Source organism: Lampetra fluviatilis, chromosome 40 (assembly GCF_964198595.1).
Source record: "Lampetra fluviatilis chromosome 40, kcLamFluv1.1, whole genome shotgun sequence".
In the NCBI taxonomy this organism is placed as follows: Eukaryota; Metazoa; Chordata; class Hyperoartia; order Petromyzontiformes; family Petromyzontidae; genus Lampetra; species Lampetra fluviatilis.
Window position 1 is genome coordinate 5619327 of NC_136314.1, and position 20915 is coordinate 5640241.

The following is a 20915-nucleotide window of genomic DNA, read 5'->3' on the forward strand; positions in this document are numbered from 1 at the left end:
GTTGTCCTTTATTTGGGTTCTTTACACTTGTCCCACACGGCCCTCGCTCAGAGCCTCCCCGCTTGGCAGCTCGACCTCTGCCTTCGCTCCCGTAGCCTTTCTCGCTCCGGTGCAGCTCCGCTGCAGGTTCCCCTTGTGCAGTCCTCCGGCTGCTCTCACAGCAGCTCCACCGCTGCTCCTCGTTCCTCCGTGCTCGGTCACCGCTGGCCGACGGTGCCGAGTCTTACTGTGTGTGGCGATCTCGCCACTCTCCAACCTCCGCCCTGCGTGGCCTCTGTGGCGATCTCGCCACTCTCCAACCTCCGCCCTGCGTGGCCTCTCCCTGTCTCTATCCCCAACTCTCTCTTCCACCCCGCTGGCTGGCGCCGTCATGAGCCCCTCAGCCACCAGGCTGAGGCACGGCGACCACCCAACGTGGTCTCCCTTCTTCACTCCCCCCGACTGCTCCAAATGTCTTCCTGTCTCCCCGCTATAACTTCTCCCCCCACATTTATTACCAGAGTACGTTTTCTGTTTGCATTCTGGCCACAAGCAATGTGGTTAATGCACACATGATTCCTTGTAAAAAGGTTTCAGTTTGGTGTTTTAACATCTTAACACCTGTTTTGTTGCCAGAAAAGAGGGGGAAACCTATGATCATATGACACTTTCCTGTGGAGGGAGCTGGTATGAACGTTGGCTTGCTCGGTTAATGACCAAGGTCAACGGCGGCGTGGTGTATTCCGCAAGTATGCCCGACTGTGAGGGCGGGCACAAGCCGGCGTGAGTAGGTTAAACGTTGAGTTTTATAAGAGCACCACGGGGTGACCAGCCCCTCCTCACCCAGCCCCACCCCTCCCATCCCCCACCCAGCCCCTCCCCACTCTCCCCACCCACCCAGCCCCTCCCCACCTTCCCCACCCACCGAGCCCCTCCCCACCCTCCCCACCCAGCTCCTCCCCACCCTCCCCTTCCTTCCCAGCCCCACCCTCCCCACCCAGCCCCTCCCCAACCCAGCCCCACCCTCCCCTCCCCACCTAGCCCTTCCCCACCCTCCCCTCTCCACCGAGCCCTACCCTCCCCACCCAGCCCCTCCCTACCCTCCTCTCTCCACCCAGCCCCACCCCTCCAATTTTTGTATTCACGACGGACGGACGAAACCAAGAAGACGGACGGACGGACACAATAATCCCCTGTGGGCTGGTGGAACCACCCTCAACCAGTATATATACAAGGACTGTTTTCTTTGAATTTCTCTTACTTCTTCTTGGTTCTTTCGGTAAAGTCACGTAGAAGGGAAGTAATAAAATAATAAAAATATTATGTTTTATTATTATTTTTATTATTTTATTACTTCCCTTTTACGTGACTTTACCGAAAGAACCAAGAAGATGAATCCCTGCAGTCACGAAAGCTTTAAATCGAAATTTCTCTTACTTGATACAGCAATCGTGCTGTGACGGTTCCACCTGAAGACGGAAGCTTGTGTTGCCTCCGAAGCGTCGTGATTTTTATTTTATTTTTATTTTACTTGTATTAATTTTTATTTTTTACCTACGTGACTTTACCGAAAAAAACCTAAGATTATAGTATTATGATAATATTATATTGTTATAATATATTATTATGTTTATTTGTCGTGTTGCTGCACACGTGCGCCCCCTATTGACGAGCCCCGCACTCAGGCACGCAGGCCGAGACGACGCACACGCGTGGCTTACCTCTCGCCGCGGCCGAGATGACACCCATTGAGAAGGACAAGGAGAACGGGAAGGAAAACGACCGTGAAAAGGACAAAGAGAAGGAGCAGCGAGGCGCCAAGAGGCCCATCGTGCCCGCCACCATCCCCGAGTCCGTGCCGGAGGTGAGCGCTGCCATCCGCTACGCACGGTGCCGGCTCAGCCTGGTCACCCTGCCGCGAGCGATGCGTCTCCCTCGGTAGGGAATCTAGGCGAGCGGCGTGGGGTTCGCGTGGCCTAGCAACTCATTTTTGTTTGGCCCGGTTAATTTGTAATGTAAAATCGTGATGCGACTGTAAATGTAGTTTAGATACGGGCGTCAATGCTGAATCCTTAAGAGTGCCTTAGTCTGCCTCTATGAGCCGCATGCACAGGTATTAACATGGAAACAGAATCTCAGTGATGCATTATTCAGCCTCATCCGGTGTTGAACCGAACGCACAAAGATCCAAAGGGTGCCTCAGTGTGTATCTATCAGCCTTGTTCATTAACATTCAAACCCCGACAATCCCTCGGACAGCACCCTGATGAGTCTTAGGTGTGCTATCGTCTGGCTCTATGAGCCTCGTGCCTGATTAACACTGCAACGTACGAATGAATTATCGAGGTTTGCCCCATTGATCGATCCACACGAAACCATTCATACGGCTTGATCTTACTCTGCGTGGACAAATCCATTCGCACATTATCCTAACACGCACAAGGGTAAGGGTTCGTCTGGTACTTTGAACGTATCGCTTTGACATGTTGACGCTCAATGGTGAATAAAATCCCATAAGTCTAGATAATCGGAATTCACATAAATATCTTCTACTCTTTGGTTCTTTGGGTAAAGTCACGTAGAAAGAAAACAAGTTAAATAATAGAATACGACGTTTAGATTGCAACGCAAGCAATCGTCATCGGGTAGAACTAAATTTCAGAGAGAGACAAAACACAGACACACAGACAGACACAAGCAGAGATAACTCTTTTCTCTCTACGTCACTTTACCGAAAGAATCAAAGAAGTAATTCCTGCAGGCACGAAAGTTTAAAAAAGTCTCCCCTATCACCGACCGAAGAGAACGTTGATTCCACATTCCTTTGGTAGGCAAAGTGCATCGCACAAACACTTTCATCTTTTGTGCCGCTACAGAGTATAAACGTGCAAGTGATGTTACGGTGATTGTGTGTGCGTGGCGTGGTAATGCTGGCCACCCACCCCCTTCATCGTGTGGTGCCACAGTGCCGGCCTTCGTAGCTTTGCTGCTCATTGACAACACTCGCCCCAACTTTAGGCTACACGGGGGTATCTTTGCCTTTTTAAAATCCTTTATATTAAGTTCGCTTGCTTGCTTGCTTACGACCGTGCAAATCTTTCGGTCGTAATTTTAACACACTTCCCGTGATCCAATCGAGCTGTCATTTTCCAAAATTTTACACTGTTTAGGGAATTTTTTAAAAATATTTAATTACCAATTGCTTAATGCTGGCAGACAATCATCTGACCCATAGGTGGCAGCCATCTCAAGCCAGAGGACGAGAGGACTCTAGCCGCCACGCATATAAAGGATTTAGAGTGAAAAACTTTGTTTTTACGGGTTAATTTTTTCTCCTTGTTCTCCACCAGCAAATCCGCACCAACTTCATCGTGGTCATGCACCCCGGCTCCACCACCTTGCGACTGGGTCGAGCGTCCAGCATGCTGCCCATCAGCCTGCCCCACTGCATCGCACGGAGGCACAAATCCGCCGGGCAGCCCTGCTACGAAGACCCTTGGTTGCTCAGGGATGGCCTGGATGTGAGACACGTTTTTGAGTCGGTGCTATTGCACGACCTGCAGTGTGGCGGCTACGCGTGGTTTTCGCGGTTGCATTGTAGCTGTAGCTAGCCCCTCGGGGTGTATTTTTTTTTCATTCAGGGTGATGTCTGACGTTTCGCTGCACTTGCTTGGGAGCCTTCGTCAGGAACTGAATTCAGTTCTGTTCAGTTCCTACCGAAGCTCCCAGCACATGGAGCGCTAACGTCGGACATCGTGCTGAACGCATGTATGTATGTTGAACTTCTTTTGCACCGTTCGTAGCCAACCGTGCTTATCGGAGGTGCGGGAAACGACACAAATGGTACAACCCAGAATCCCATCCGAGAGTTTAATGCAATGTTAAACAACTCCAGTCCGTGCGGCCACCCTCTTGCATACCTGTCAACCCCTTATCATTGCCTACCTTATTCAGACCAATTCAGACCTTATTGGTTACCCCGTGTAACTCTCAACGTTCATTCTACAAAGTCCCATCACAAGGGAGAAACACAGACAAAAGTACGACTGATATTTTTTTGCCAAATTGAAACAGCTCTACGCCGTATCGACCTGAAAACTAAATTTCCCTGTACAAGAATATGGGTAAACCGTATGGGTTGACAGGTATGCTCATGGTGCACCATTCTCTGATTACAAACCAGCAGATGCAGTGCACAGTGGCTTAATATTCCAAGGCATGTAAAATGTTGGTAATCTCGGAAAGGCAGCAGTCGCGGATTGTGATGTCTGATATTGAGAATCTCTGCTTTAATTTTCACAATTCGGTGTTCCAATTTGATTCTTATTAAAGCCTGTTTTTACATCTGCTTTGCATTGTATATGCCATATATTCATTCTTGTGCTTTTTATTCGTGACAAATAATTTATATAAATAGTAAAGTAGTAAATGATTAACTCTTCAAAGCATTATTGGATGCATGTGTTGTGGTTGATGAATCTTTGCATGCCTGTTCATGAAGTAACCTTTTGCATTGTTTTGAAGTCAGTTACTGGCATTGTGGGCAGCAGAGGGTACTGGGCATCTGTGAAAAGAGATTCACAGCTCATAACTTCTGGCAAATCGCCCAGTGAAGCTGGTTGTAATCACCATCGAAACGGTGTACTCAAATTGTAAATGTGGGTTTACTCTCTAACACACCGGTGTGCTGAAGTAGTCACTAATTGTCATGTTTTGTCTCCGTGACAAACCAAACTAATTGGTTGTGTCGGGTAGTGGTGGATTATAAACGCATTTATATTTACGCCATCTAACCCAAAAAAAAACTTTATTATGAATGAACCTGTTAAAATAGGTGAATGAGTGAATAATGCGAGCTTTGTACGTAATAATGTTTTGTTTTGATGGTGAGCTGTATAAGAGCCATGAGTAAAGATGCGTCGTGCAATATTTCACAGAGACAAGAGAGTAAAGAGCAGAGGCAACATGGACTTAAGATGGTGGAGCAGGCAATCTGGTCTCGCAAGATGTCCAACGGGGCTCGCCGAATCCCCACCCAACCGGACCAGGTGCAGTGCGAGAGCGTTGCCCTCTGCCACTAACCCGATGGTGACACACAGCTGTACCCCCCCACTGCTTTATACTCAACCTAATTCAGAGGACCACAGTGTAAACGGGCTTTGTGTTATACAACGCAATACAATTTTAATTTATATAACACCTTAGTGCAACTGCTTTTCAAGTTTTTCTGCACACGTTGTGCATATTGTTCTAAATATTAACTACTAACTTGTAATTTACCGGGTAAGGCCCACTGAACTTGTTTAGCTCTTTTTTTAAAAGCGACCTGGCCACATATGATAGCTCAACAAAGTGGCGTATCGTATGTATTATATCAGCCAAATACTCTCAACGCACGCTGATTCTAAATGTTGAGGTGAAAAACCAGAGGACCCGCCGGAAAATCTACGCGACCACAGGGAGAACATGCAAACGTCAAATATACAGGTGTCGGGTCGGGATCGAACCTACGACCTGTAGTATACCAGGTGAAGTAGTTAACATTTTGCCACCCCTATTTAGAGAGAGGGCTATCCGTTGCAGCTTTGAGGGGAACACTTCTACTGTAGCAGCAGAACATGATGGTGATGCAGAGTTTGTGATTCAGTGGCGAAGAGAGAGCGTAATAACATAGTTTACAGTCTCTCTTGGGAACTGGTAAATGGCAGTTCTTGGGTACAAACTCTCTCCATGATGTCCGATCTTCAACTTCGTTCCATTGTTGCAGGCCCCTTTCCTTCACGACATTAAGAAATTAGTTTTACTGCATCTTGGCCTCTTTCCCCATTCACGTTGTTTGCCTTTCCTGTATCGTTCTAATCAGGCTTTTCTCCTGAATCTGCTCTAGAACATCTTAATTTATGAGAATAAGTTTTCCCATTTTTTCTGGTAACAAAACAGATGTTGAGATGTTTAAACACCGAACTGAAACCTTTTACAAGGAATCAAAACTTATTCTCATATTTTGGTACTGGCAAAGGAGGTCCCATGATCTTAATTGATCTTTCTCTCCATCCAACTGATGTTCTCCATTCTACGCCATACCCACATTTCAAGACTTCCTATTAATCGTTTTTCTCACTTCATGTTTTTTTTCCCCGCATAGAGTGTCGCGCTCCATCCGAATGCAATTTTAGAATACTTTGTGCAAAGGGAATTTAACATCAACATAAAACCATGACTACGGAATGCTGCCGTGCAATGGTTAAACTTTGAATCTGTATACATCTCACAGCTGGCTGCCTACAACGGCAGAGCAAAGCCAGTAGCCCTGGAATCCAGCTCTTCAACAAGATGGACGAACATATCCCACAAACCAGAGTTGCTCATTGGGGACGAGGTAAGTGACCTCGCTCATTGTGACACCAGGAATGTGTAAAACTGGACACGATTATTGAATACAGGTAGTCCTCTACTTACGATTGAGATGCGTTACGACGACCCCATCGTAAGTCAAAAATATTGTAAGTCGAAGATGACCTAACCTACCCAGGAGTCTTAAAAAATGGTGATAATTTAGCAAAACAGAGCAATTTACTGTACCGTACAGTATAAACTATATTAATTACAATACTGTATTGCACAGTAAAATGTAAAGTAAAAAAACCAAGGTCAATTATTAGCCTATCTATATGAACTGCAATTTAATAAAGTTTTTTCAGGAAACAATCTTATCTGGTATAAACTTTTAACATACATTGAACGTTTGCCTGCCAAGCGAAATTAAAAATATTTTCCAATTTTGTAGTATCGCTATCGCCATCGTAAGATCTAAATATCATAAGTCGGACCATCGTAACACGGGGACTATCTGTACACTGTTAGTACACTGCTTTGTGTCTCAATAAGAATCTTGACGATGACTATCACTGGCAAGTGATAATTAATTGATCCGCTAAATGTTGTCAAACAACAGTGATGACTGACACAGCATGGGGAGGCATTCATCCAAGAGTTGATTCACTTTTCGATTTAAAGCTTTTGTGACTGCAGGGATTCATCTTCTTGGTTCTTTCGGTAAAGTCACGTAGAAGGAAAATAATAAAATAATAAAAATAAAACATAATAAAATAATTCTCACGACGTTTCGGCCACAACGCAAGCAGCCGTCTTCAGGTGGAGAACAGGTCTGTCGAGAAGGCAGAGTCTCTGCCTTTTCGCTCCTCTGCCTTCTCGACAGACCTGTTCTCCACCTGAAGACGGCTGGCTGCTTGCGTTGTGGCCGAAACGTCGTGAGAATTATTTTATTATGTTTTATTTTTATTATTTTCCTTCTACGTGACTTTACGAAAAGAACCAAGAAGAGTTGATTCACTTGTTTTGTTCAAGCAGGTGAGAACACGAGAGACCAGGTTAGTGTCATTTTTAAGGGTGGCCTGGTTCACCAAAATGACAGAAATGAATAAAACATGAAACAAAATTCAGAGCAGAACAACTGTATTATAAGACTAAGAAGAAATACAGCAGTGTATTCATCAATATGTTTGCATGTTGAACTTCTGTTGCACCGTACGTACCCAACCGTGCTAATCGGAGGTATAAAATACAGTTTCCTGTCACGTAAATTAAATCGGCTCAAATTGCTTTCTGACAGGTGATGTGAATAAATAAAAATGCAATGGCAGATGCTTAACGGGTTGGAAGCAAGATATTGAAACGGTACGTCAATCCTGTCTGCCATGCCAGGCACTGCATGTGAACAAGGCCGAAGGCTACGATTTGCACTGGCCCATGCGGCGTGGGCGGCTGAACGTACACGGTGGACCTGGAGGGTCTCTGTCGGCCGTGCTGGCCGATCTGGAGGCCATCTGGATGCAGGCCATCCACCGGTACCTCGACATCTCTTCAAGTGATGTCAAGGTACGCTCCTTACACCCTGCATCATGCCCCACTTTGTTGATGCATTTCTCCACATTTTGCGTTTTGAAGGATGCTGCCATGGTGTAATGCTTTTATCTCCTGGTGTAGTAGTTAAACAATTGGCAAGTTCCCTTAAATTCCTCCCCGCCACCTCTGTCCACCCAGCAGTGTAAATGGGGGACACCACAGGTAATCGGCCTGTTGCGTGCAGTGGGGATGCCGCGATAACAAGGTAATACCCATCGCTTTCACACTCACATCCGCTGCTGTGTCCTCACCGAACTCCAAACAGATCTTATTTAAAGCTAGCCTATCACTAATCTCGGAGAGAATAAGGTTACTCCGATCTGAACTCGATAATTTAGACAAGACTCTCTTACAAACACATCTAATGTTAACACAAAAAATGTCACCTTCTGATTGGAACCACGTTGATAACATGACTTCTGCTTCTGCTGACTCAATGTCAGCCAAATGCAAAGCTAACCTGATTTCTAAATTCAACCTCCTATCTAAAAAGAAACCAGAGCCACACATCGCAAAGCTGGATGTTAACAAGACCGTGATTAATCAGAGTAACATTCCAATCTCTGACAATCTAAAAACGGTACTGGCCAAAGGACTAAATTTCGCCGTCACCCCTAAATATATACCAGTAGAGGATATGATTTCTCAGATTGATGTAGCCCTCAGAGGCATAGGACACATCCATGCTGATGTAGCAAGAGCTGAAATAGCTACTATTCTCAAGAATGCTAAGAAACCCACTAGTAACATCAGCAAAAACGAACGCTCTGAACTCGCGAATTTAAAAAAGAGAGATGATATAGTCATCCTCTCGGCAGACAAGGGCAATGCCACGGTCATCATGGATAAAGATTCATACAACAACAAAATCCTGGACCTTCTTAATGATGGGAGTTACTCCAAAATTAAAAACGATCCCACTAAAAGCCTAACGACAAAAACCAACAGTATCATCATGAGTTCGACTTCCCTAATCGAACCAAGCAAACGTCCCTCTCTAAAACCATCGGCGGCAAGACCTCCCAGACTCTATGGTCTTCCTAAAATCCATAAAGAAGGCACCCCGCTACGACCCATCGTGTCGACGATAAACTCTCCGACGTACAAACTAGCCCGTTTTCTATCAGATACTCTGCTCCCCTTCACAGGCAAGACCTCTTCGGCAGTACTCAACTCAACCCAATTAGTCTCTATGGTTAAGGACATGGTACTATCTCCTGATGACATTCTCGTCAGCTTTGATGTAGTATCTTTGTTTACCAAAGTCCCAGTACCGGACACCCTAACAATAATTGAGGACTTAGTCCAACAGGGATTGAATTCTGATGTACCTGCGCTGGTTAGGCATTGCCTCACCAACACCTATTTTACCTGGAATGGCACCTTCTACAAACAGAATGAGGGTACCCCTATGGGCTCCCCCTTGTCACCAGTTATAGCCAACATTTTCATGGAAAAGTTTGAATCAGACGCCATCCAGACATCCACCCTGCGTCCTTCCCTGTGGAAGAGATATGTGGATGACACTTTCGTCATCTGGCCACATGGCCTCCCAGCATTGAACCACTTCTTGGACCACATCAATTCTAGACACCCATCTATCAGATTCACCATGGAAGTGGAGAAAGACGGTAAACTACCATTCTTGGATATTCTGTTTAAGAGGAGGCTTGACGGATCCTTGGGACATTCTGTCTACAGGAAAGCCACCCACACAGATTCCTACCTGAAACCGGATTCCCACCACCACCCATCTCAAAAGAATTCTCTCATCAAAACGCTATACCACAGAGCCCATGGCATTTCTGACCAACACCACCTGACTGATGAATTAAGACATGTACATCGGGCCCTCAGGATGAACGGATACTCTGACCGTACTATCCGCCAAGCTGTCTCTCCCACCACACAGAAACAACCACATGAAACTCCGACCAAAACTATCACGTTACCATACATAGCAGGCGTGACCAAAAAGATCTCCAAAATTCTAAACAAACATAAGATCCAAGTCCGATTCAGCACAGTGCATAAAATCCGTGATCTGATTCCATCTGTGAAGGATGTCGTTCCTGACTTACAGTATCCTGGAGTCTACAAATTGAGTTGCATTTGTGGTGATTGCTACATTGGAGAAACAAAACGTCATGTTGCTGATCGTGTCCGCGAGCACAAGTCAGATCTGAAACACGGCAGAACTGATTCTTCGGCCGTTGCCGATCATTGCTACAACTCGGCGGGCTCTCATGATATTGTCTTTTCCGAGACCAAGGTTCTCTGCAAGCCTCCTGGCTACCATCAAAGGTTTGTACACGAAGCCATACAAATATACAAACACAGACATAATTTCAACCGTGATGATGGGTACAAACTCAGTAATCACTGGAAAGATGTTATTAACCACGCAAAAAAGACTTAATTACACTTTTTGGACCATCTTATCTGACAGGCACTATTTTAATTTACTTCACCGAGTGTTAACATCCCCAGTTATTTTTAACAGTACTCTCTTCATTTTTCAGCCTGCATTGGTATAAACATGGGCATTTTCGTTCCTTTGTTCTATCATGTGTATCAGACCTCCCCTCCCCCCTTTCTGCCCATTGTGTTGGCGTGCGCAGCAGCCGCGTCCAAGCCGTCGCCAAATGTTTTGTTGGCTCCCTCCCCCTCCCACCCCCCTCCCTCCCGATACGTTCCATTCATTGGCTACCACATTCTGATGAACTCCCCCCCCCTCTCCTCCCCCCCTTCAACTTGCTTATAAGGGATTACATTTTGAATCATTGCTTCACTTGATGCAGCTAATCTGGCTGTGACGGTCCCACCTGATGACGGAGACTTGTGTTGCCTCCGAAACGTCGTGAATTTTATTTTTATTTTTGTTTTGTTTTATTTTACTTTCATTACTTTTAATGTTTTACCTACGTGACTTTACCGAAAAAACCTGAGAATATAAAGTTTGGGTATTCTCAGGTCTTCCAAGATGTCTGACCAGCCTGGCAGAGTAGGCCAAATACCCATAAGTGGAGCTCTCGCGAGTTCTTGAGTTGAGGTCCTTCTACCAAAAGTGGCATGAAAAAGCATTTGTAAAAACCATACATCTTACCCATATTTTAAAACAGTTTTCTGGATCCAATGCAAGACCCGTGTCTTTCTGCTGTCTCAGTATTACAGGTGCATCCTGCTTATTCCTGACATCTACAACCGACAGCATGTAAAGGAATTGATGAACATGCTGCTGACAGGAATGGGCTTTGCAGGTAAAATTGTATTTATTGAAAGTTACGACTTTGCACATTGCAAAATCCACCTATTCACATGCCGACAAGCAAATCGCCTTCAATGCCCCAAATCTGGTCAGATTTCGGAAGTTTGAGGAGGATTGAGCATGATTCTTACTTGGATGGGAAATTAGAAATACTGGCTGTTGTAGGCTTGAATTTTAAATCTATCTGTACGGAGCTTTTAGTGCATCCCTTGTATGTGTGGGCTTTCTCAGGATACTCTGGTATCATCCCATATGCACAAAACTCGTGAAAGGAATTGGCTAATATCCCAATATTGCAGGGTCCTCCTTGTTATTTGCTTTGTTTACAAAAAAGTAGATCCACGTGGAGTGACATTTCCTAATCTGGCAATTAAATACTGAGATTAAATTTCGATTTAAAGCTTTCGTGACTGCAGGGATTAATCTTCTTGGTTCTTTCGGTAAAGTCACGTAGAACGGAAATAATAAGATAATACAAATTTAACATAATAAAATAATTCTCATGACGTTTCGGCCACAACGCAAGCAGCCGTCCTCAGGTGAAGAATGAAACACCATCACCTGAGGACGGCTGCTTGCGTTGTGGCCGAAACGTCGTGAGAATTATTTTATTATGTTTTATTTTTATTATTTTATTATTTCCCTTCTACGTGACTTTACTGAGATTAAGCCAATTTTTTTGAGATATGGCCTCAGCTAGTTGAGAAAAGTGTTTGCGTACATTAGCCTGATGTATGGCTGGAGAACCCGTGGCCTACAGACCACATCTGAACCGCAAATTCATATCGTACGACCCTCGGCCACATGTGGCTTTACTACCTCTAAATGACCCGTCAACAATATTCTGTCCATCAGATGCACTGGTCGGATACTAGGGGGAAATATTTTCCACCCAGCAACAACGCTGTTTCTAATTGTAGCGTACTTGGCCACTTCTGTCGCAAGGAACGATGGCGAAATCACGACAAGCGGTCTTACTTCGCGGGTGACGCGCACGTTCCTTTTGTTGTTCAGTGATAACCGCTGCACCGAATATTATGCTCTTGTGGAACAATCATCTTGTGAGAGCAAAGGCAGGCGTGGGCATCACATGGTTGTTATTGGATAACATTGAGATGTGTTAGCCATACAGTGGTACCTTGGTATACGTCGTTAATTCGTTCCAGAAGGTAGGACTTATACCGAAAATGACGTATACCAATCGAATTTTTCCCATAAGAAATAAAGGGAAAGGAAATAATCCGTTCCAGAGTATAAGAAATTATATTTTATATGGCATATTATACATTAATGGGGTTGTATAAAATAATTTAGACACCACTTATTACTAAAATGCATAAATAAATTTAAATAAATGCATAAATAAATAAAAATAAATAGAAGATTATTTTTTACATCACTTTACCTTGGAGTTGATAGCCTACGAGGATGGTGAGGAAGGGGAGGAGTCGTGAACGGGGTCTACGTGGGTACGCGGTGACTCATGCCGACCCATACAAGTTCTAGCAAGCGCGTCGTATCCCAAGCAAGACGTCGTATCCCAAGACATTTTTTTCTCGTCAAAACACGACGTATACCAAATTCGACGTATTCCAAAGCGGTCGTATACCGAGGTATGACTGTATTTGACTCTCAGTAAGGAAAAGGTTCCCGGCCTCTGCTCTCCAGCTACGCAACCTGGGCAATAACTAAGGATGTAGAGGAGATGATCAATGTCATGGAAGCGTATCAGACGGTGCCTAGGCGCAGCATAGCACTGTGCATAGAAGTTAATACCGTTGATGAAGTTATGAATAAAATAGTAATCATTCACCTGATCATTCAACGTGAACACGTATTAACTCTCGTGAATCCGTGTGAAGCACAGTTGTATGTAATGGGGTTACTGGTTAATTGCTCACGCACTGGCCAGGTGGCTGAGCGGTTGAGCGTACGGCTCGCAACCGGAATGTTTGGGGTTGGGGGTCGACTCAATCCATCATCTCTCTGGCACCGATAAAATGTATATACCACTTTGTGGGGAAGTCAACGGTGGTTATCCTCTGGAGAGTCTCGCCCCTGTCATAGTAATATGGAACTTCCAACACTGTAAACAGATTAGGGCTGTAACCAACACTCCAATACAAATTCAGGGCCCTCGAGCAGGAAATCTACACGCCTTCGGCTTGCTAAAATGAGGGAATGAGAGCGAGAGATGAAGACTAAGAAGCCACTTTTAAATCTAGATTGAAAGTAATTTCTTTAGAACTGATTTTTTTTTGTTTAGTTTGTTGTCCTTTCCCCCACACCTCCGATTAGCGCGGTTGGCTACGTACAGTGCGAAAGAAGTTCAACACGCATTCACACTGAGAATGTGTAAGGAAAGTGTTCCCCGTCTCGGTGTGTGGACTTGCTGTCTGCATGCAGGCGCCATGGTCCACCAGGAGTCTGTGTGTGCCTCCTTCGGCTGCGGACTGAGCTGTGCGTGCGTGGTCGATATCGGCGATCAGAAGACCAGCATATGCTGTGTGGAGGATGGCATATCTCACCGACACACCAGGTGGCCACGGCGCTCTTTCCCTCACCAGTGTGGGCTTCAACTTCTTGGTTCTTTCGGTAAAGTCACGTAGAATGGAAATAATAAAATAATAAAAATAAAACATTATTAAATAATTCTCACGACGTTTCGGCCACAACGCAAGCAGCCGTCCTCAGGTGAAGAACAGGTCTGTCGAACAGGTCTGTCAAGACAGCCCTGTTCTTCACATGAGGACGGCTGCTTGCGTTGTGGCCGAAACGTCGTGAGAATTATTTTATAATGTTTTATTTTTATTATTTTATTATTTTCATTCTACGTGACTTTACCGAAAGAACCAAGAAGATGAATCACTGCAGTCACGAAAGTTTAAATAAAAATTCAGTGTGGACTTCATTAAATCAGGAAGCTGTTAACCCTTTCCCGTTCCAATGACGTAGGTGCACAGCGGTGGGTTCGATCCCGACCCTGACGTCTGTATATTTGGAGTTTGCGTGTGTTCTCGCTCCCCGTGGTCGCGTGGATTTTTTTCCGGGTCCTTCGGTTTTCCACTCCACATTTAGAAACATGCTTTTAGAGTATTTGGCGGCTATACATTTCCGCACAAGCCACTTCGTTGAGCTATCATTTGTGGCCAGATCGCTTCTTAAAAGAGCAGTATAGCTCAGTGGGTCTTACTTGGTAAAAATAAAAACTATATTTTTTTAGCTTTTAGAAAATGATCATACGAACATTTGAAATGCTGATCTTCAAAGAATGATGCATCGATCATTATTCTGTTCCAAAAAGAAGGCAAAATTGATTAAACAGTTACAGAACTATTGGCATCCTCTCGTGCATATACATAGTTAATTACTTTAAGCAAAATTTCGATTTAAAGCTTTTGTGACTGCAGGGATTCATATTCTTGGTTCTTTCGGTAAGGTCACGTAGAAGGGAAAAACAATAAAATATTTTGTATTATTTTATTGTAGAAGGGAAAAACAATTAAATACTTTTTATTATTTTATAGTTTTTTTCATTTCTACGTGACTTTACCGAAAGAACCAAGAATATACTTTAAGCATCGTTTATTTTGCATGTGTTGTTAGCTTCTCCAGGCTAACATCGTTGTGTACGTGTGTGTATGTCTGACCCAACGCAGGCTCTTCTTGGAATACGGAGGCTCAGACGTGACGCGTTGCTTTTATTTGCTGATGCAGCGATCGGGATTCCCCTACAGAGAGTGCCAACTCACGAACCGCATGAATGCATTGCTGCTGCAGCAGCTCAAGGAGAACTTCTGTCACCTGGACCAGGTGTGGACACTCAACTGCTGGGGTTCCTGCATATATCGTTGAGTGTCATATCATCATCAAAAGCCATGGTCTATCCACGGCTGGATGAAGGTGTCCCGAAGCCGTCGCTGTCTCTCGTGGTCTTGCGGTGGATCGATTATCTTGCTCCTGCGCACAAGCTGATTTCTGCGTTCCATCTCTCTGGTGGAGGTCCTATGACCCGTGTGACCCGCCTTTGGCTGACACTGCATCATTCGTCTTGACCATTGGCCATAATTCCTTCTTGTCACATGTCCTGCCCAAGGCCACTTCCTTTCTTAAATCAATACAGTGTATATGTATGTTCATTGAATTTCTTCCGCACCGTGCGTAGACAACCGTGCTAATCGGAGGTGCGAGGGAAGGACAACAACAGGAAAGTTTCACGTGAAATGTTTGTGCAATTTTTGTAGGATATCTCAGGTTTTCAAGACCATGAGTTCCAGGTGAAGCAGCCGGACTCCGTGGCACTGCTTTATCAGTTCAAACTGGGTGACGAGAAGCTCCAGGTGAACTGCCCCACACACGCACGGCCGCCTTGTCAATTCACTGCCGGATGAGGGTCTCTCCGCACTCTGCGCGGTCATGGGGTTATTTGACCGCACTTCACCACGCTGGTCAGCGCGAGTACTCGAGGCTGAGATCCATCGCTCTAGGAGCGTGGAGGGAAAATGACAATGGATTGTGCTGCACTGCCCCCTCTGGTCGCTCACTAATGTAGCCCCGCAGCCTGTAACACCTGTTACGCTTGATGGCCGCCCATCCACCCACTCGCCGCAGACTCATCCAAGCTTAGCTTCCTAGGTCTGCCAAGATCTGGGAACATGCTCGATGATTTGGTCATAGGAAAACTACGCTACATTACACGGGCGTCTCCAATTCTAATGCAGTAATGCAAACTCGTCAAGTGATTATTGGCAGCCTGAACACGAGGTTTCTTGTTGCCTTCGCAATGTGTGTGCGCGCTTGCAGGCACCGATGTCCATGTTCTATCCGGCCGTGTTTGGGATCGTGGGTCAGAGGATGACCTTGACCCAGCAGAGGTCACAGGGTGACCCAGAGGACCCATATGATGAACACTACCTCTTGGCCACCCAAAGCAAGCAGGAGCAGGTGTGTGTATTCTGTGCACTCAAATGTACATTTCAGTATGGTCTGTGCTTGGCCCTGCCATCGTAATGTCGAGTCTCCACCAATGGTTCAGGGATGTAAACTGGGACTGCAAACTACCACGTGATTAAGAGGTAAACCACTTAAGCTTTGAATTCATATTTTTCGTTTGTTAAAAAAAGTACTAATCAATCTTATACATTTAATTTGTCCATCTGAGAGTCGGGCTATTTCTGCTCTTGAGTATGTTTTGTTGCACAGAGGAATGAAGTGGGGGAGGGGGGGTGGCTGGGGGAGGGGCTGGGGGGGAACTAAGCCACATGACCTTTCCTCCAGTCTTTGATGTTTTAGGTCAAGGATTTGCATTTATAGGGCACTTTAATGCCTCTGCAACACAAAGTGCCTTTCATCACACCTCATCTCAACCATTCCATTTCCCTGGTGCAATCAATACAAAGGGGACCCCCAGTGACAGCTGTGTCGAGTATGTGTTATTGAGTTTTGGTTGTGTTGGATTTTACTTAAATAATGTTTTAGTTTAATATAGCATTTTACAGAGGTGTGGACTCGAGTCATGTGACTTGGACTCGAGTCAGACTCGAGTCATGAATTTGATGACTTGCGACTCGACTTGGACTTGCATAACAATGACTTTGTCCCACCTATGAGATGTGGACTCGACTCATGTGACTTGGACTCGAGTCAGACTCGAGTCATGAATTTGATGACTTGCGACTCGACTTGGACTTGCATAACAATGACTTTGTCCCACCTCTGGCATTTTACAATCGCCAAGGAAAATAGACAAGCTGGAAGGCGGTCAGGCAGTGAGGCGTCTCCAACAGTTGACCAACCTCTGCAGTCCTCTATATATTAAGATGTTTTCAGCCAATAGTTTCGTGTTTATACACGTGGGAGGAAACCCGTGCGCGCGCGAGGGGGCGACACCATCCCACACAGAAGGGACAGATGATGTCGGTCTACACTTTGCAGTCAAGCCATCTGCTGGTGAACTAGAGAATAGCACCTAGACGCCTACGGCAGAGGTCGCAAACGGGTTTTGATTCCTTCCCCGTACCCGTACCCGGCCGCACCAGGGTCGCAAATGGGTACCCGTACCCGTACCCGGCCGGGTACGGCTACCCGTTCCCTACCCGTACCCGTACCCTACCCGAAATGAGTGACAAACGGTTACTCACCAGTGACTCACGGCCTACCCGTACCCGTACCCGGCCGCACCAGGATCGCAAACGGCTACCCGTACCCGGCCGGGTACGGGTAGCCGGATATCAGGTAGGGTACGGTATCGGGTACCCGGTTGCGACCTCTGGCCTACGGGGAGGAGTGTTTTCGCAAACACTCGTGCGATCCACCACCTTTGCAGTGCAACAGCTTACCCCGGATGTTAGGTCGGTGTTTTCTAATTGAACCGTTCACAACGAAACCCCTCGCGGCTCAATTACTTTTTTTGCTGCGGTTGTTAAAGGCCGCCAAAGCGGTGGCGGAGAGGAAAGCGCTGGCCAAGCACAGTGCCGCCGATTCGGAAGGAGCGGGGGCACCTGCGGAGGCGTCGGAAGGTGCCGGGCGCGCGCCCGATGGTGATCAAGGGCCGTCAAGGGGTGCGGTAGAGACGCACCACTTGAACCAGCCGGGCGCCCCCTCTCTGCTCTCCCGCAAGCTCAAGCTGGCCTCGCCGCACTTCGAGGGAAAAGCCCTGGGCCTGGACAAGGCTGTGCTGCACAGCATTGACTGCTGTTGTAAGTAGAAGCCTTTCTTCTCACGTTCCATCACCTCAGCTCGAGAGCGGCGATGGGGCCCCAATGAATGAATGAAGTCTTCCTCCCCCACCGGCTTCCGACCGTGTGTGGCCCATTCCTAGCTTTACTGCTTGGGTCGCACTCGCATCATTTTCTGTTCAGCGTCATTCCTTGTCGCACCGTCATATCCGTCACGTTATTTTGCCAGCTGGGGGCTTGTGAAATTTAAAAGTTGAGGACTCGTTATTTAATCTGTGCCGACATTTAACGATGTAGTGTAATGCGGATGATGCGTTTGGGCTCTTAAAGGCCAACGTAGGTTTTATCCACCGAACGATAAGAACGCCTCTGCTGGCTGGAGTGTTGAATTTCTTTTGTACAACTGTATAAAAGGGTACCGTGTATAATTTTACAAAACTAGCTTATGTGACCTTTAAGCAGTTGTTTCCAAGCTCCACATTGGCATTCCGGTTCTTGTTGAAGCTGAGGACACCACACATTCACAAAAGCTACAAAACCCTTCGGACAATTCCTATGTATTTTGATTTAAAGCTTTCGTGACTACAGGGATTCATATTCTTGGTTCTTTCGGTAAAGTCACGTAGAAGGGAAATAATAAAATAAACCGCCACTTTTTTCAAATTTTATTGCTGTGAATTTCACACCTGATGATGATTGCTGTGGATTTCACACCTGATGATGATTGCTTGTGTTGCAGTCGAAACGTCGTTAGAATTTTATTGTTTTATATTTTTATTATTTTCCTTCTACGTGACTTTACCGAAAGAACCAAGAATATGAATCCCTATGTAATTTACCATGTAGCTTAATGCCATTACCAAGTTTGTTATAGCGATGTGCTTCAGCATTTCAGATACTCAGGTCACTCCTCAAGCCGTCCAATGGCTCACTCACCAACTTCGACAGTAACATGTAAGAGAAGCCATTAAACTTCCTGTGTTCCCGTTAACCTTCCTTAGCCTCGGAGGAAACCAAGAGGAAGATGTACAGCAGTATCCTGGTGGTGGGTGGGGGACTTCTCTTCCCGGGAGCCCAGGAATTCCTCCAGCATCGCATCATCAACAAGATGCCACCCTCTTTCCGCCGCCTTGTGGAAACCGTGGAGGTCATCACGCGACCAAAGGTGCACCAAATGTTCCAGACAAATGTTAGTGGCTGTTGTCCAGTAAACGTTCTTTCGCACACCTCTCCATTCACGTTAATAAAAAAAATATTTTTTTACACAACCCACCAGCTGGGCCGGCCTGTAGCGGTCTTAATTTTTCATATATCGTTTAAAAAAAACTTTCTAAATAATCCAAACGAAAAAAGCTGCAATTGTATTTTTCATTTTGTAAGCCATTCTCTGGCATCCAGGGTGGTGCCTGAGTGGGGTAGTCCACTTGTTTCATGAACGTCATGCCCGATACGGTTGAGAGCGGGCCACTGTCATTGGGGCGGAGAGAAACCAGACTGTTTCTTTAGCAGTCGTCAGCCAGGACGAATCACCAACTGCAATTGGCTTGTGTGAAGGTGGATTGTTACACTGCAGGGCTGTCGAGATGATTCAATGTGAAGGAAATCTTATTAAAAATCTGTGTTGCCTAAAGAGACGTACTCTACAGACGAGGCACATTTATCAAAGGGTTGACAAACACTTGCCGATTCATTTTAAAAGGGTGCCGTCACACGCCACGCTCGTTATAAGCAGTTGGCGTCGCCAGTCGGCCGCATGCAAGGATATGCTGCTCGTAGGCCGTAGGTCCCCCAACGCCGCCAACAAACATTTTAATAATTTCTCCACCGCCGCCAGCTAATAAAGCCGCGCGTATGGTTTCCGTTTCTTTGACAGGACACGGACCCGCGGCTGACCGCGTGGAAGGGCGGCGTGGTGCTGGCCTGCCTCGACACGGCGCAGGAGCTGTGGATTCACCGACGCGAGTGGGAGCGATTCGGAGTTAGAATGCTGCGCGAGCGAGCGCCGTTCGTTTGGTGACTCCCAAGCCCAACGCCGCTGTTGCCCCGAAGCTGCCCGAAGCCGCTGTTGCATTGGAACCGCAGAGGAGACTTGATTACCCAAGTTTACGGATCGGGAACTGTGTTGCACCTTTTCCATTGCCACGTACGCGTGCCGAGCCAGTGCGGGGGGGGGGGGGGGGCCCTCATGGTACGGGGTGGTTTTCCATTGACTGCCATGCCGAGTTGGAACCAAACCGTGATACGCTGGCCTCTGAATCTGGCTCGTGGAGAGGGGTGCGAGGCTAATGACCCTCGTTGCGTGTGACTCCATCATACATGAAGAGGATGAACAAAATTACATCGAGAAATTTGAAACCTTGGGGGGGCTGAAGTGTGTGTGTTTATTATAGGTGCTCGCTAACAGCACTTGCCCCAACAGTCTAAGGCTATACAGCTGATCTTTGCCTTGTTTATCAGCATAGCCGTTTGTGTGACTGCGTCATCCACATGCATCTTGATATTCGTGCATTGCATGCCAGGTCAGCGGCACGGCTCTGCTTCTGCAGTGGAAAAACAACCCGTGCCCTCCTGAGCCGTGCCAGCTCGGCAAAGCCCCGGCAAGGTTCGGATGTATGGGTGTGAAAGAGATAGAGGTAAAACCCTGGAATGTTACGCTAAGTTGATTGTTCCGTGCAGTTTTATAGGAGGGGTCATAGGCTTGGAAATGCAATAAACGTGTCATTTGTTTAAAGTATGTTATGTAAAGGATATAAAATGTATATATGAATTAAAGTTGTATGATTGGCTTAAAAAATTTTGATTAAAAGTAAATGTCTACAGTGTACAAGTGTTTCGGTGTAAACATGAAAAGTTGTATATATATATTTTCGATTTAAAGCTTTCGTGACTGCAGGGATTCATCTTCTTGGTTCTTTTGGTAAAGTCACGTAGAATGGAAATAATAAAATAATAAAAATAAAACATAATAAAATAATTCTCACGACGTTTCGGCCACAACGCAAGCAGCCGTCCTCAGGTGAAGAACGCTGTCTTCTCGACAGACCTATTCTTCACCTGAGGACGGC

The 20915-nt window shown here is 45.9% G+C and overlaps 1 protein-coding gene across 2 annotated transcripts; it reads left to right on the forward strand.

Annotated features, from left to right (window-relative positions):
- The first annotated feature begins 1667 nt into the window (after nt 1-1667).
- On the forward strand, nt 1668-20860 carry ACTR8 (actin related protein 8). Of its 2 annotated transcripts, none has more exons than XM_078874984.1 (13): nt 1668-1843; nt 3330-3500; nt 4917-5027; nt 6254-6358; nt 7705-7878; nt 11072-11165; nt 13580-13712; nt 14833-14986; nt 15418-15513; nt 15977-16117; nt 17601-17871; nt 18852-19039; nt 19724-20860. In XM_078874984.1, exons 1-13 carry the CDS (start codon nt 1718-1720, stop codon nt 19865-19867), a joined length of 1908 nt encoding a protein of 635 aa, XP_078731110.1. In that variant the 5' UTR covers nt 1668-1717; the 3' UTR covers nt 19868-20860. The 2 variants fall into 2 exon arrangements, with proteins under 2 accessions (XP_078731110.1, XP_078731111.1); XM_078874985.1 differs by having other exon boundaries at nt 18852-19015.
- Nucleotides 20861-20915: the final 55 nt, after the last annotated feature.